At 40.0% G+C, this 17,012-nt stretch overlaps 1 protein-coding gene and 1 long non-coding RNA gene across 3 annotated transcripts in view; one reads left to right on the top strand and one right to left on the bottom strand.

The window, feature by feature from the left end:
* Window positions 1-1,107: 1,107 nt before the first annotated feature.
* Window positions 1,108-11,827, bottom strand: DUSP7 (dual specificity phosphatase 7). Its single transcript, XM_058165966.1, has 3 exons — window positions 10,657-11,827; window positions 6,047-6,475; window positions 1,108-3,529 (listed from the first exon to the last, which is right to left on the bottom strand). The coding sequence occupies exons 1-3, from the start codon at window positions 11,069-11,071 to the stop codon at window positions 3,222-3,224; spliced, it is 1,152 nt and encodes a 383-aa protein (XP_058021949.1). The 5' UTR covers window positions 11,072-11,827; the 3' UTR covers window positions 1,108-3,221.
* Window positions 11,828-12,987: 1,160 nt separating this feature from the next.
* The window catches only part of LOC131189685 (uncharacterized), a 72,857-nt gene continuing 68,832 nt past the window's right edge, over window positions 12,988-17,012 (top strand). For both annotated transcript variants that reach the window (XR_009153105.1, XR_009153104.1), the window contains exons 1-2: window positions 12,988-13,163; window positions 13,820-13,890. This is a non-coding gene — a long non-coding RNA (uncharacterized LOC131189685). The remainder of the gene's footprint in view (window positions 13,164-13,819; window positions 13,891-17,012) is intronic.

The raw sequence follows: 17,012 nt of genomic DNA on the forward strand, positions 1-17,012 counted from the left end.
GATAGGGTGGAAGTAGGGGTAACAAAAGGAATGGTTTCCAGTCTCATCTTCAGAAATGAGTATCAAAACCTACTAAGTATGAGGTACAATTTTTTGCAGCCTAGAAATAGCCACAATTACTATCCAAGGCAGCTTTTAAACTGTAATTTCCAATTGAAATTGCAAAGGTGCAGTTGCCTTGTATTCGCAGGATTTCTGGACAGGTATGGACCTGCTTATACCAGACTGGTAAACACAAATTTCTTCTCTGGTCACCTAATTTCCAGTGACATTCAAACTAAATTTGAAAGTGAAAAGTGAAGTGCCAGATTCATGTCCTCCTGCAATCAGTCTACAACTGAATGATCACTGTACAACTGAGCTCTCCAAGGAACAAAGCTTGATTAGCCAAGATACCTTTCTAAAGATTCAGTTGACTTCAGTACTGAATGTTTCAGACTAAATTTCAGCTTATTTACAAGAAGTTCATCGATATTCATCAGGAAAGGTCTTGTAAGATTGCAATCAAGGGAAACCAGAACCACACTCGTCTTGCCTATGAAAAGAGTTTGGCCAATAAGGATGTTCAGGATGTTCTTTAAGCTTTGGTTTGCATCAGAGTCTCTCTCTCCAGTTCTTACCACAGGCCTTCAAAATTAAGCTGCGTGTGTAACCAAATACTGTATAAACACTGACAAGCAAATAGAAATTGGTTGGAGTTATGTGTTAAAGGCAAACAGAATAATGTTTCTTTAAAGAAACAGGAAGCCAAACTGTCTTGGGAAACACTTTAGACATAGAAACACTGTTTTTTAAAGAAAAAATAGTATTTATTTGCAATATAAACAAAGTCCCAATACTGGGTTCAGGATATATAGGGTCACTCATTTTTTCCTTCATTAAACACAGAAAGCAAAAGCTGTCCCTTACTAACAAATTCTCGCATAAATGAAGAAGATGCATTTTTAAGTAGACCACCATTGGCACAGGAAGCCTTTATAGAAACCAGCTTAAGATACAGATGCACTAAATCCCTGATAAATAAAATTTCTCCTTGAGGTAAGATGCAGTTAGGAGATTCCTTATCTGCTTGCTCATCCATGTGTAGTGATCCACTTTTCTTGCCTAAATGACCCAATAACCCTAACATTGATACATTAAAAAAAATCATTCCAATATTTTCTTAAAAGCACATACATACACACACATACACATCACAGTTCCATGATGTGATAGCATTAAACATTCTTCCATGTGGAGACTTATTTACTTTTGAAAAAAAAAATATTTTTTTTTTAAAAAATGAATATTTAAGGGTAGGGGAAAGACTCCGTGGCTTTTAAAAGTTTGAGAGTGAAAGTGGAAAGGGAGGTGGGAAAAAGGAGGGACTACACTGCAGCCAATATTTTTCCATGTCCATTCTGCCCTCCTCCCAAGAAAAAATTAAGCACCACTTTTCTCTCATCTAGTATAGTACATTAATGAGAAATATAGACAAGTCTTCTTGTTATAGAAGGCACAGCAAAGAAGTTCTCCCAAAAAGTTCTCCCCAAAAACCTGCAATGGCCTCCATAGTTAACTAGCCTTCCCTCCCTCTCATACACACACATACACCATTTTTTCCTAAGTAGTATAATCCCATGGCCTCCCATGGTTCCTATTTAAATCAGGGGTCTCCAACCTTGGCAACTTTAAGCCTGGAGGACTTCAACTCCCAGAATTCCCCAGCTTTGCTGGCTAGGGAATTCAGGGAGTTGAAGTCCTCCAGGCTTAAAGTTGCCAAGTTTGGAGACCCCTGATTTAAAGTACCTTCTGGTTGTACGCAAGTTACCTTCCCAAACTGATTTCCTTGATATGCTGGCTCCACAGTTCCCAGAATTATCAGGCAGCCTTAGACTCAACTAGCCTTGATAGGAAATCTGGGCACTGTCATCTTAACCCATCTGGAAAGTGCCAGGTGAGGGAAGCTGCCTTACGAAATCTGTGCTCAAGCCTTCTACAACAGCAATATTCTTTGATTCTTTGTTCACCTCCAGGCTGCTCCTTCCATGCAATATATTTATTTATGTACACACACATATATATATGCACTTGTACATATATATGCACCCACTTATATATAAGAATCAAGTGTGCCAGATAAACGCTAACAACATGAACAGCATTTTCATTGCTTTGGAAGCTGGAGTGATTTCAGGCCAGCTGGTGATGTTAACAGTCAAAAAGGTTGCACACTGCAACCAAGAGCCTCCAAGCGTGCTTTTACCAGCTCTGGGTGGAGGTTATATGAGATGTTATCTTAGGTAATATTGAACAGACTGGTGATAGGTACAGAATAGGAAGGGGCAATGGGACTTTTTTTTTTTTATCAGATAGCACATTGGTGCTTAGTCACCTTGGCAGAGTCAGTGCAGAAAAGATTATGAGGGTGAACATGGTGCGGAGGGGCATACTTTACCAACTGGCTCTCATAAATCATGAAAACTCCAGCTAGTTCCTACTCAGGTATAGCAACAAGTCTTTCTTTGTCTTTTCGTCACCCCACCCCCAGTAACATGCTAGAGAACATATTGAGGCTTTACAGAGTGTGCAAAATGCATTTGGTCAATAGAAACATTTGAATTTTTTCCTCTTTCTCTCTCTTATATCTAAAAAACATAAAATCGAACACAAACAGAATAAAATACTGGTTTTGCAACCTGGTCTGTACAAACAGTCAGGAACGTACATATTGAAAAAGAGCTTGAACCCAAGAAAGAGTATAAGATTACCTCTTTTTTAAAAAAAGTAAACTTGGATGTAAAACAACAGTCTCAGGCCAACACTTATTGGTCAAGTTTGCTAAGTGCACGAGTCTTCTTTACTTTCCACACCAAGCCAACCCACACTGATCCAGTAATACGTGTGTGTGTGTGGTACATGTGCATGAGTGAAGTGTACTGCATCAGTCTGTAAGCACAACATGAAAAGTTATTGCCAGTAACAGCTGCAGTCAGAACGTCAGGCCGTCCACCACATGAAATAATTCCGGTGAATGAGAAGTAACTCTTCCAAACCATTTGGATTCGCATCCAAATACTAATAAATGGTGCACACCTTTTCAATTAAGCAGCAACTAGGTAGATCTGCTTGGAGAAACCAGTTTTTTCAAAGCGGACTGGAAAAAAACTTTTTCCATTAATGAATTTGAAATGCTCAAGAGAAGCTATTCAAGGTTTGAGGTTCCCCCAATGAAATCTCCTTCATGTGGACTCCAATGTGTTCAGCTGAAACAAGTTGTGATTGGTTGGGGTGGTAAAATACAGCTGGTCCCCAGGTGAGCGGTTGTCACATGGGCTGTTGAGTCCCAAAGTTCTTTCAAAGTCCAGAAGCTGTCCCATAAAGTTGAAATTGGGGGAAATATTGGACTTTTTCCTCTTCACAAAATCATAGGCGTCATTCAGAGACAAATTGAGCTTTTGCATTAAATAGGCCACAGTTACTGTTACAGACCTACTAATGCCAGCAAGGCAGTGGACCAGAATGCCACACTTCTTGGAACGGGCTTCATCTGCAACAGGAAGGAACATGTGAGATTTCACATCAACAACAACAACAAAAGGGGAGGGGTGTTTAAAGCAAGGGTAGAATAGGGAAGTTTAACTTAGATTAAAGCTTATAATAAATGCACTTTAAATTAAGCAGTTTTTCTTCACAATTCAATGTTCCCTTGAGTCTCACATGCTCCCTAGATGCAAAAGACAATCAGATTGGTGTCATCAGGACAGTTAAATATTAGTTCATACTGTATTGCCACATAAAGACATAAGCAATTGATATAATTGGAGATGATAAAGAAACAAGCCAGACATATCTTGAGAAGAATGACAGAAGTTACAATAATAGTTTTGCATCCAAAGTTCCTGGAACCTTTTAAAGACATAGCTTACTTAATCCTTGTTTCTGTTTAATATTAATCAGCATTTGGCTGGCTGGCTGACTTACAACTAGTTAAGTTGACAAATGTTACCATATGATAAAAAAAAAATAGTACTATAAAGGAAGAACTTGAGTGAATAATTTGTGTTTTCCGAATAAACCCTACCAGGTCAAATGGATGTTAAAGACCTAACATTTGTTAAAAGTCTTTAAAAGAAATACAAACATCATATTTCATTATATTCCAGTAGACAGTAGGACTTAAAGAAACTAGGCTCCCACTTAAGGGTGAACAGTTTTCACAGGCTAAAAGCACCAGCAGTAACTGAAAAATGTTAATTATGATGTCTACACATAACAAATATTACATCCCAATCCTAAATATAGTTATCTGATATCTTTGCAATAAAGTAAGGATAAGACTACAACTCCATGTATGTTTCTCTATTTTTAGCTTCAGGCATCTGTACCTAACATTTATTTTAGCCTATGCAACAGGTTTTCCTGTTGTTTTCCTTTGCATATCTCAGATCTGCTCTGAAGGATCCCAGAACAGATGGAGAGTAATTAACAATATATTCTACTGATGGGACACCATTGATACAATATATTCTTACACACATTCATTGATATCAACATGACTATGAAAGGACACATGTTGAGGGATGGCTATTATGCCTGGAAAAAATTCATAATTTAGCTAAAGAACAGAATGTGAGAGTTCATAAACTCTATGACACCAAAGAAAATTTAAGGAATGAACTTGTTGGCTTTTCATTTCGTATCATGGTCCAAGCCATTAATCAGTGCCAGACTTATTCAACATTATCTTCTAAATGAAAAAGTTTCTCCAAATGTGTGCAAGTGTCTATTTGAAGACATTTTTTTCTATTTTAATCTGTAATCATTTCCTGTTCTAAAAACCAAATTGTGGTTTGCATAGGAGAGGATGTTTTGACTAAGCTAGTATCTAAATACCACATTCCACAAACAGCCCTTTAAGCAAATACAAAACTTTTGATCAACTGACATAATACAAAAACAAAGACCAGAGCTTGTATCCATCTGGAAATCAGTATCTAAGCCTGCACTTTCTATCAAAATTTGAATTTAGAATATATGGAACATCAGGAAGAACACAACTTTGATTTATTTACATTTAACAATTCACTTAAGCATATGTTGCTGCTACAGTAAGAGCCTGGGGCTGGCCAGTGGCTACATTATTTGTAGCATATGTAATGTGGCAGATAAACTGCAGTACAATTGCAATTTTAAAAATGAAATGGGCCAGAAATACTGAAGGGGAAAATATTTTTTTTAAAATAAAAATCTCATATTTTAGCTCTCTGCTTCAACATGTTGGAGTCAATAACACCCACAGTAATATTATCTGGTTCACACAAGAATGCCCTCAGGTGACTTTAACATGTTAATGAACCAATATATGTACCAAGATTAACTTTAATAATCAAATAGTAGATGGGTAGAGGTGTGTTTTGTTTGTGAGAGCCAGAGCCAAGTTTTTTTGAGGTTACTTAATGTGAACACCAGAAATGGTTGGCAACTTTGCTAGGACACAAGGGTTCCAATGGTATATACTTAGCAGTGTGGAGAGTTTCCAGGACACAGAAATGTGAAGAAGGAAGCTACTCTCTTTTCCTAAGCAACTCTGACAAAGTCTAATCAGAATATCATGGAATCATGCTGACCATAGAAGTTCCAATCTTTAACATGAGTAAGGATTCAAGACATTGGCTTGGAATTGATTTTTGCCTGAAATATATTATTGGGGGGGGGAGGAATGTGTACCTCTCAGCTGTGCAGAGCTGAACCTCTAAAACAGAAATCAAAAGCCTTACCCAATTCATTCCCTGTAATCTATTCCAAATGTTATCATTTCTAATTCAACTGAAGTCAGATGGAGAATAATATTTTTGGCTTTAACTGGAATGAAGCCTGCAGCCAAAATTAGTTATATTTAAAGCTTATAAATGCTGGCACATTTACCAGTACCTACTAACTTACACATGCCAAATCTAAACTTAGACAAATGAAATCTATAGCAAGCAGATACTAGTAAGAGCAGAAAACAGCCAGATTATGATAGAACGCTACCCAAGAGGGCTGTGACGTCAAGAACACCTACCAATGAAAGTGATGGCTTCAGGAAAGAACTGGGAGAGATTCTGACTCCAGTGATCCGAGATGGGAATCTGTTTGTATTTGAACTCTCCATCGTGCTCAAACATGTTGGGAAGATTGGGAGTGACGTTCAGAATGTACTTGATGCCGTATTTGCCCAAGACATCCAAGTTGCTGGAATCTTTGGCACAACCCAGATACAAATAGGGAAGAATCTGGACAGGAAAAGCCGGCTGGTTGTTTGGGATTGGGCTCCCATCAGACTCTGTGGCACTGCTGGGTTCCCGGTCAGATTCTCCATCAGAGCAATCAGAGCTTATCCTCAGCCCTCCCAGACCAAGGACAGAGGCAGGAGGAGAGTTGGCCGGAGAAGAACTGTCAAGATTGGTTTCACAATGCTCTGAGTATTCGGTCTGAAATTTATTGAATCCACCTGTGGGAGGTGAAGAGAAGATATGCTTTAATGCCGTGTTTCTTAAAAAGTCGGTGAGGTCTTAGAAATTTGCTCTTTAAATATGACTTTCCCAAACCATGATTGTGGATTTAAAGAAATTAATTTTATGCTGTAAAATACCACTTTCTCTGGGAGGCCCAGAAGATTCCTTAAATATAAAATCAATCTTGAAACTAAAACAGGATTAACAACAATACATGAATATATATATTTAATAGCAAGAGAGCTGGAGTCACTATGTGCCCCCCAAATGAAATACTACTTGCAGAAATAAAAAGCTTAAGAAAATTTGAAGTTTAAAATCACCTGGATTTATTTCAGTTAATTGTGTACATAAGGCTGCTACCTGATTTTCTCAACCTCTGCCATAGTAATCTCAGCTGCCAACTCACCAAAACAGGCCTGGCCTGTTCCTTTATTTTAAACAGCAACCTAGCATGCAGTCCTCTAATCAGAAAGTTTTTACACCATGGAGACAAGTGTTATCTCACTGCCACTGTCTGGAGATCACGTTGAGCAGAAAACAGTAAAATGTTAAGAATCCTAAAGGTGATGGTACCAATATAGCAAGAACTGTAACAGCACAGTGCAATTTTACAAACATTTCCTTAAAGCCCTATTATATTTACTGTAACTTGTTGCCAAGTTTTAAGTGTCACTAACTTAACTGAATCATGTTGCCAGAGTCTCTCATTTTGTTTTGTCTCTTGAGCTTAACTCTTCCCAAAACTGTGTCACGGCATTTTAATTAAAGATAAAGATGTATTGGATTAATAGATGGGTTTTGTATTTTAAAAGTTGGTACATCACACATGATGCTTCTTCATCCCAACTTGCTAAGGAAGTCTTCAATGCAACCTGCATCATCACATCAATCAGTGGAACAACTTGCCTCCAGAGGCTGTGAATGCTCCAACCCTGGAAGTTTTTAAGAAGAGATTGGATAAACATTTGTCTGAAGTGGTGTAGGGGTTCCTGCCTAAGCAGGGGGTTGGACTAGAAGACCTCCAAGGTCCCTTCCAACTCTATTCTATCAGACAAAGCCCAGTCTGAATGATTGCAATCTTAAAAGAACGACAAAATGCAGAATTCATACATTTGACTTCAGCAAGCTATCTTCCTGCACCTACTACTCTTATGTTTACATCCTGTTTAAGGAACAATTTGGAGAACTTAAAAATAGGAATGTTATTTTGTAAAACTTGCTTGGTCTTTGGAAAGTTATATGTTAACATCAATTCTGTAGCAAATGTAGTTTATTTTTTTAAAAAATTGTGTACATATGTTTGAGCCCTATATACCAACAAGCAGCATTTAAATGAACATTTTGGGGTTGGATCTTTTCCTTAACTAGTTTTTACACAAGACCATATGGAGAAAAGGAAGCAATTAAAGAAGTATTCAATCATTCAACAGGCATTCTTTAAGAAAAAGTGGACAACCAATTTGAGAAAGCACATAGACACACTCTTACTTTTTGATTTAAAAGAAAAAGCAGTAAAATTAAGATTTCCTAAATTTGGAATTAAAGATTATTCAATTTTTTAGGGGCTCCTTTGTTCTTAGACTCTGTAGGCAGGAGAAATTCAGCAGCTGTAGCTTTTTCAAGACTATTCAGTTATAATAAGATGTTTCACCTGCTAAATTACCTAGTACACATTTACAGATAAATAAGCTGTTAAATAAGATGACAAATCTGAGAATAAGAGATTTCCAGTTTACCTATCAAGGATGTTTAAAGACACAGATTAGAGGGAATTGGTTTAGCTTTATATGGACAAGTAATACATTTTTAAAAATAGCAGGTATACAGAAGCCACTCTGTATCTGAAGGAGAATTTGAGACAGGAATGGAAACTTCATTTGTTAACAAAATTGCAATATGTGAATATTCCTTGCAATCAGCTAAATAACTAACTGTATAGTTATGATCACAGTCAAAAAAAAGAGCTACACATATAGAAATGTTCCTAAATAATGTTTATCTATGTTCAGTGTTCTATTTATGTACATGGAACCTGAAATTCTCTCCTGAATATTTAATAGGCATCCAAACAACACTTTACAAATCAGTACCATTATAAAAGACCTAGAAATATTTAAATGGCCTGGCACAGTTGGAGTAAAGTCACCAAACAGAGTTCAGCTGTATTCATAAACAGGAAGGGGAGAATCAGGTTTCTTTTTCCCCCTCCTGAAAAAGAAAGACAATATGAAACAGCCATTTTGGAATTTTAATTAGAAACATTTCCCATTCAGGCTCTCTTCTAAATCAGAAGAGGAGAGGGAAAGAGAAAATTATTAGCTTAACTCGTCAAATTTTTCCTGTTAAAAGACTAGTTTGAAGGAACTGGGATTGTTAAGAGGAAAGATGGTGGTATTAATACAGCACTTGGGCTAAATAATTTTAAAAACATACCTTACATGTACCAAGAAAAATAGTGAAAGAGGAAAATTGGGGCAATGCACAGGAACGCTTTCACTGAACTGCTTGCACATACATACATACATACATACATACATACATACACATACATGAAGAGATTTCCTATTGTAAGAACAATTTCTTCCTTCTGCACTATTTAGTACTTCCTTTTCTTTGAGCTGTTTGGAAATCTGTAATTTTAATTTTACTTACACAGTACAGAGTGAGGGACAATTTTGGCTCAGTATCACTTTCTATTTCTGCCTCAATCCTGCCACCAAGTGATCATGCTGGTATGTGTCCTGGGGAAAGGCAATTATCCTTACCTTGGCACTCACTCAGAGTAACTGTATCACAATGCTTCCAGGGGAGGAGAGTGTTTTAGGAAAGCTGAATGGGGAGTTTAATGAATTAAGGTCTTCATTCAAAATGAACTTCAGGGAGAAACGGGAGGCAGAGCCCAATGCAATGCTGCAAGGCCAGATACGTCATCTAGCTCAAGCAAGTTGTTCAAAGGCAAAGGCTGATCTACCAAGTCGGGGCCTTCAAAGACAAAGAAGAGGAAGCAGGGCGCAAGACACAAGAGATTAATCTGCCGAACAAATTTCAATTAAAAAGCAGAATGCCTGCAGTGAATAATGCCTCCTCTCTCCTCTAGGTTATTACAGGCCGCTTTTCTCTAGATCAACTGCATATCGCAAAAACAGTGTAGTGGAGCAAACGGGACCATTGCATAAAGTTAGGCTGGCAGTGGGACAAGGGGTAGAACAAGCTATTCCTTGCTGTCAGTCCCCTCCCTCCCCATCTGTGGAGGGAAGAGCTGCTAAAGGGCACCAAGACAGGAAGGGAAAGGAAAAAATGTAGATGGCTGGAAAGGCAAGGCAAGAACCCTCCAGAACATCTGAATAATAATCACTCCTGAAATCCTTGCCCTGTTCATTCTGACTCATAGGAACTGTAGTCCGCACAGTTTCCCTCTCCTTTTAAAAACCAAGGTTGCTACGGTAGTTGATAGAGGAAAGGAGCAAGGTAAAGCCCAAAGTAAATAAGCACCCTCCCCTCCATGTTGGAATGAAGTGAATGGGCTTTCCTGGACTTTTCCCATTCATAGTTATGGAAGAATCTTGCCAGAATTTCTCCTTCTGGAGAGGGAGAGAATGAGGTCTCCCAGGACAGTTTAGTGGTGGTGGGGGAGAGATTTTTCCCGTTCCTACCGAAGTGGGGGGGAGGAGAGAAATGAACCAAGACCAGAGAGGCCCAGAGGCCAGTACCGTACCTGCGTGTACAGTACTCGGCACATGCAACCATTTTGCAAAACAACAATTAATCAAACGGGCGATGAAAGCAAAAGCAAAATCCTGCTTCGCCGAATCCAAAGGAAGGAAAGACACGCGCTCTTTTCGAAGTCCTTCGCGTGTTTTTGTTGTTGTTTTTGTTTTAAATGCCGACGTTCTCTTTCAATCTTTTCTGCGGGAGAAAAACCTCCGGCAAGGGCAGCAAAACAACTAAGATTGAGAAACAGGGAATACGTGATAGGAGGACAGAGGGAAATGGAGAGATAAGAACAAATAGCGAGGTGGGTGCGATTAGGCGGGAATTTTTGCTCCGGCTAGGGATTCGCAGCCTCCAGCCCGCCTGATAAAATAAAGGGAGGACGAAGGAAGTGAGAGAGAAAAATCGCCAATCCCTCGCCAGGAGGTCTGAGAGGTCCGAGTGCGACCCACTCCTCATTTACCTTTCAGGTAGTATGCCTTGCAGCCGTCGTCGCGGAGTTTTTGTAGCAAAAGGCCGAGGACGGAGGTGGGGGCCCCGCCGTCCTGCTGCCACTCAGCCGTGGATTCGTCGTAGAGCAGGACGGTGTCTGCCTTGCAGCGCTTGACGAAGCGTTCCTTGTCCTCGTTGTTGGGGATGATGGAGCGGATGGGCAGATTACCTTTCTTGAGGCGCCGGAGCATCAGGCCCGGGATAGCCAAGTTGATGGCGGTCTCGATATGCGAGGACTCGAAGAGCTCGTGGGGCCGACAGTCGAGCAGCAGCAGCGAGCTGCCCCCGCTCGATTCCAGCTCCTCCTGCAGCCACTCCACGCTCTTCCACGGCATCGCTGCAGCCATGGGAGCCCGGGGGTCGCTGCCCCAGATATGATTTTTCATGAGGATCGCACAACAAGGGGACGAGGAGCGAAGGAGCCGAGCTGGGACGAAGGCGAGAGCAGAGGGACGCGCGCGTCCAAAACCAGTCACTCTCGGAGGGGGAGGGAGGGAGGAAGAAGCGTTCCGCCGCCGTCCCCAAACCCACCCAGAAGGAAAGTGAACAAAAAGGAAAAAGAAAAAAAAATAGGCGACCCGAAGCGGCGATCGGCTGGAGGGTCGCGCTCCGGCCGTTTCCAAGGGCTCGGGGTTCCGCTGCTTCGCCCGCCGCAAGGCTGCTTTCCCTTCCACTTGCCAACCGAGAGCTAGAAGCAGGAGGTGCGGGCGAGAGCGAATCCCTCCGGGCTCCTCTGGGAAGAAGATCCTGCGGAGCTACGGATTGCCAGGCGCTGCTGGCAGCCGGCCTCCTCTGGAAAAGCTGCCGTTCTTTGGTTGGATTTAGGCGGCTGAGCTGCTGCTGCTGCTGCTCCAATATCCGCTACCTGCCCCCTCCCGCTCCATCGTGGATCCAGCCTGACAGTCTCAATTAAAAAGAGGCTTCGCCATCAGAGCGGCGTGTAGTGCTTGAGGAGGCGGGCCCTTCGAGGGAGGGAAAGCGCCAGCGAGCCAGCCTGGCCCCACTTAAAGGAGAAGCGGCCTCCGGAGTGTTTTGCAACCCAGTTTTGTCAAGCCCCGAGGTTTCCCTCCTCCGCGTCAGGCTATACAACTTGGCGCTCTTGGAAGCAGCCTTTCCTCCTCCTTTTTTTCCCAGTGCCTGTTTGGTTCAATGGAGGGATTTAAATAACGAGCCCGCTTGTCCTGCCTCCTTTTTGGGGGTGGGGAGAGGCCGCTGGCCGAGTGAAAATTATCGCTCAAGAAACATGCCCAGCCGCCGACAAGGCTTTTTCAATGATCGTGTTAAAAGAGTTCAGGCAGGACAGTTTTCGGGAGATGCACAACTGCCGATTAGGATTCATAGTTGTCGGTGCCAACCTTTTTGTTTTTAATCCTTTTGAAAAGTCATTAAGTTGCCTCGATGAAAAAGGAGACAAAATGAAGAAACTTAAGGCTCTCGTACATTACTATTATACTGATCAAAAAGCCCTTCTAGGCCCCTAAGAAAAAGGTTGGCCCATCAAACTACCCCCTCCCCCCGTTGCTTATCTCCCCCCAAATGGAGACGTTACTGACATTTTTATCGCTGGGGGAGGAGTTATTGTAAGATTCAAAATATCCAGGCCGCGAAATAAAACTTTTCCATTGCTTTTTCAGCCTCGATTTTTCCCCCTTCAACTGTACAATAAAAATCCGCACCAGCGCTACGTAGCACCGCCTAGCGGTCGTCCGGAGTTTAGCAGAGCAGATCTAACCCCAATCTACAAATGACTCATTTTTTTTCCGACATGAACCCACAAAGTAATTACCTTTTAATTTAGGGTAGCGTAAATTACCCAGTCCTATGGTTAGTTTGAGATTTAGTGGATCGCGCGACTTCAGAAAACTGGATCACTTTAGTAAAGCATGTTTATGCAACCACTGGGTGGCCCGCTTCCCGATAAAGGGCATAAGTATTCCGTGGACCAACCGCAATATTTTGTGGCTATGGAAAAACAAACAAGGCGGACCATCCAACTATACGCCTGCCACATGCAAAATACAACGCAGGCAGCGTATGGGAGCCGAGCTGTGCGACCCATAATAAACGGATTCTAGAGCTGATTGGTTCTAAAAGCTTAGATTTGCACGATGAATTCCTGACTGACAGAACGCCTTACAACATGATTTTTTTAATAAAAAATCTTGGAGTTTGGCATTTTATAAGCCGCTCAAATAGGCGGGGCTGAAATACGACGACCTCATTGGAGGGGAAGGCGGGGCTTTTAGAATCTTGTGTATCAACCCCGCCGAACGCGGGAAGAGAGGATGCGTAGAAAGAAATGAATGGGGTGTTAGAGATGGATGGGACTTGCATGTCTCTAATTGGCTTGCGCAGAAGTCAGGCGTTTGTGTACTCTTCTTAAACATACTGTATTGTGATGGAAATGGAGGCGTTCCTTCTCTTTCCTCCTGAGGTTCTCGAACGCCTCCATAACAATTTTTAGATGAGCGACATAATGTAAGTAGGCAAAAGGGCAGCAAAAGAATGGAAAAGGCGTGGTATAAAGGCACTTGCAAACTTACTAGAAAGATTTGAGCTAGCTGTCCTGTTTCCGACAGAGAGGTGGAGTCGCAGCTTCTTTGTCCCGGGGTAATCTGATTCTTGCCGCAACTAACTTGTGACTAATTCATTCAGTTTACATTCCATATCTTTGACCGGTTAAAAAGCCAGCCTGGAGGCAGCAAAATCAGACTTGATATGAGGGGTTTATTTCCTGCCTGTTCCGTTAGTTGCTTGTATGGGACAGTGGAAAATTTGAAATCTTGCATAAACGCTAATTTGTTACATTTTGGCTCCTAATAAAAGTGTTGCTCATATTTAGAATTTACATTTATTTCCCAATAGCAAAGTTATATATGTGTTTTTAACTGTTGTATATTTGGTGCTATGGGAAACTTCAGTACTAACTTGGCCCAACAAAAGTAATGAGAGTTGAGCTACCTCAAAACTCAGTACTGGAATGGAATGGAATGGAATGGAATAGAATTGAATTCTTTATTGGCCAAGTGTGTCTGGGCACACAAGGAATTTGTCTTTGATGTATATGCTCTCAGTGTACATAAGAAGAATAAAATACATTCATCACAGTATATATTTGTTTTTTCCCCCTTTAGGTATGTGACAAATGGATGAACAGTGTTAATTTTCTTTGTGATCTATGGAAGAGTTACTCCATATTTTAGAGGTATGTTCTATATGTTTACTGATTTTATTTTTTACAAGGAGTTACAATTTGTAAAAACCTAGAAAGCTTATATTCCATTCATTGACAGCCAGTTTGGTGTATATTATGGTTAAGGCATCAAACTAGAGACCAGGAAACTCAGTTCTAGTACCTTTTTAGGCACAAAGCCAGCTGTTGACCTTTTCTCATCCCTAGGAAAGAAGCAATGGCAAACTACTTTTGAAAAACCTTGCCAAGAAAACTGCAGGGACTTGTCCCGGCAATCTCTGAGAATTGGACAGGCTTGAACAGGGGGAAAAAATATTAAGTGTGTCACATGAGGTAGAGCTTCTTATTTACATAAAAGGTTGCATCTTACAGATACATCTGCCTGGAAATAAGCTTCATTAAACTCAGACTTCTGGGGAGACATCCCTGGGTTGTCCTACACACTTGGACTGCTTCCCAAAAAGTAGTTAACCTAACTAAGATCATACATTAAGCTATAATTTTCATAACCATGATTGTTGAATCAACTAGGAATGGGTGAGTTATCATTAAATAAGTCATTTTGTGGCTCACTATAGTCAGTTATCAAATACCTGTGAAACAGATTTGCCATTGAACCCCCAAGAAAGAACCTAAGTCTTTTTTTAGGTACTTCAGCACAGGAAAACTAGATTTGTATATTATACTGAGCATGGTTTATTGAAACATAGTTTATTGAAGAAACCATAACTGGCAGAATTTGGTTTTTACTCCACTGTGTACAAATTACGAAGTCTATATACATGCAGTTCATTAAAACCCAGGGCCCAAACAAACTGCATTCTAGCTGAGTTCCTCAACACACTAAGCTAAAATATGTTCTGATACACTGTAGTTAATGCATCATAAAAACCCAGATGGCAAAATTGGATTATGTTACATGAGCCACCGTGTAAAATGAACTCATAAATTGAGAAAACTCTGGATTACAGACTTATATTTGTACAACCTCGTGTTGTACAAATATAGCCAATAGTTCTGTGATGGATGATCCCAGTCTAAAAGTTCCTAATGTGGATTGTTGTTTTAAGATTTCTTGGCTCCTGAGACTTGTAGCTTAAGATGAGTTCACTCCAACACACTAGGCTGATTATATGGGCAAATTCAGCAGGATAACATGTGGCTTGGTTGCGTGCAAATCCTGTCCCTCTAGTCAGTTTATAATTCAGTTTGTTGTGTGAACATAGGCAGTTCAGTTAATCTAATTAACTATGGTTCAGTTAATCATGGGTTAGAGCATTCTGTAAATACAGCTCTAGAAAGTTGCTGTCTGGGCATTTACTTAAAAATAACATTTACTTGAGAACTGAAGCAGAAACTCATGTACAATGTAAACTATTTTTGTCTTGCTCAGATAACATTCCAAGTTTGCATGTTCCTCGAAATACATAAATATTGCAAAATGTTCAAATGTGATTTATGCAAATAGTACAGGCAGAACAGTATTTAAAGTGCTAAGATAAACATGCACACAAATGCGAAATCAACAACGTAAGAAACTTGGATGGTTTTTGTAAAGCATGACTTCATTCCATTAAATTATACATAGGCTTATAAGCACATGGAAAATGTTTAGAAAGTTGGCGAGAATAACAGAGATACTTAGTTCTTATGGGGAAACTTTGTCACCTCAAAGTCTTCATTTACCAATCTGATTTTACAAACGTATATGTCACTCATTCTAACATGGTGCTTGACTCCTTATACAAACAGAAATAATTCTACAGTTACATACCTATATGTAAAACAAATCCTTATTATCTTGCTGTACTCAGCAGAAGCAACATTAAAAAAAAAACCAAGCAAATCAGTGCAAATCTGTTTAAATTTGCTAATCATGGAATTTGACTTTGTGTAAATGTTAAGTTACCTTCTTATATTTTTACAAAAAAATATTCATTAGCAAAATGTACATGGACATGAATTCAAGCCTGTAATTAGCTTAAATGTTTTACATTACCCTTATGAAAGTGCTTTAAAAGGAGTCCAAGCAGAAAAACAAAAATATAAATCCTTCATTTCCCTAACAAACCACATGTGGCTTGGCTGAGTGGCATATTATCATTCACCCAATGTAGCTCTAAAAAGTTATAAATGTTGGTATTTTTCTTCCTGGACTGCGAATAGAATTAGAATTTACAACTAGTTGACCTTTTATGTCTGATAAGGAAAAGCTTTCTAATTCACTTTACAAATACAAATCAGTCTGTACCTTCCAAAATTATATTGTAATTGCAAAAGGTTTCTACTGACCTATGTCTCAAGAACTTCATTTTCTGTAGCTTTTTGGATAAAAGAAATATTAATAAGTTATATAGACAGTTTCAAAGGATATATTAAAAATAGGATATGCCCATTGTAAATTGCCATATAACGCATGCCAATTATATAATCAATTGCTATTTCTACCAATGAGAACCAGTTAGATAAAGTGGTTAATTCACCAGGCTAGAAACTGGGAGATAGTGAGTTGACTCTTTTGACCCTCACAAGTCATTTTCTATGGTATATGTGTACACACACAATCATACTGTATGATTGAGTTCAAACATTACATCAAGCCATGATTTGCTTAACAATAACATTGGCTGAATTTGCACAGCATGCTAAACTATTGTAGTGGGAAGAGGGAATGGCCTTGAAGGAGAGGAGAAAGAGCTACAACCAAGGGAACAGTCAGATTAAAAGGACCTGAGCCCAGGGCAAAAAAGTAATTTGAGTAAGCATCTCAGACTAGCCCCCCTCCCTAATTCATATGAAGATAAAGGAAGGGAGGGGAAAGCACATTTAGACTTGCAAGATGCTACTACTCTAGCTGTTACAATAAAAGTAATCCTGATCTTTATGGCATTAGTCTGTTCTATCCAGAAGGGCTAACAGTTGTAACCCATGGTTTAAAATAACTAGGATTGCAGAGTAATGTATGCCAAGCGAAAACCAAACCAATCATGTTATGCAGTAGTGAAATTCTCCGTGGATTGCCACCGATTTGCTGCCTGCGCATGCACAGTGCATGCCAAAAGCACACTGTGTGCACATGCACAATACACATCAAATGCATGCTGCACACATGTGCATGCACAGTGCGCATCAAA

Source organism: Ahaetulla prasina, chromosome 2, assembly GCF_028640845.1.
Source record: "Ahaetulla prasina isolate Xishuangbanna chromosome 2, ASM2864084v1, whole genome shotgun sequence".
Lineage (NCBI taxonomy): Eukaryota > Metazoa > Chordata > Lepidosauria > Squamata > Colubridae > Ahaetulla > Ahaetulla prasina.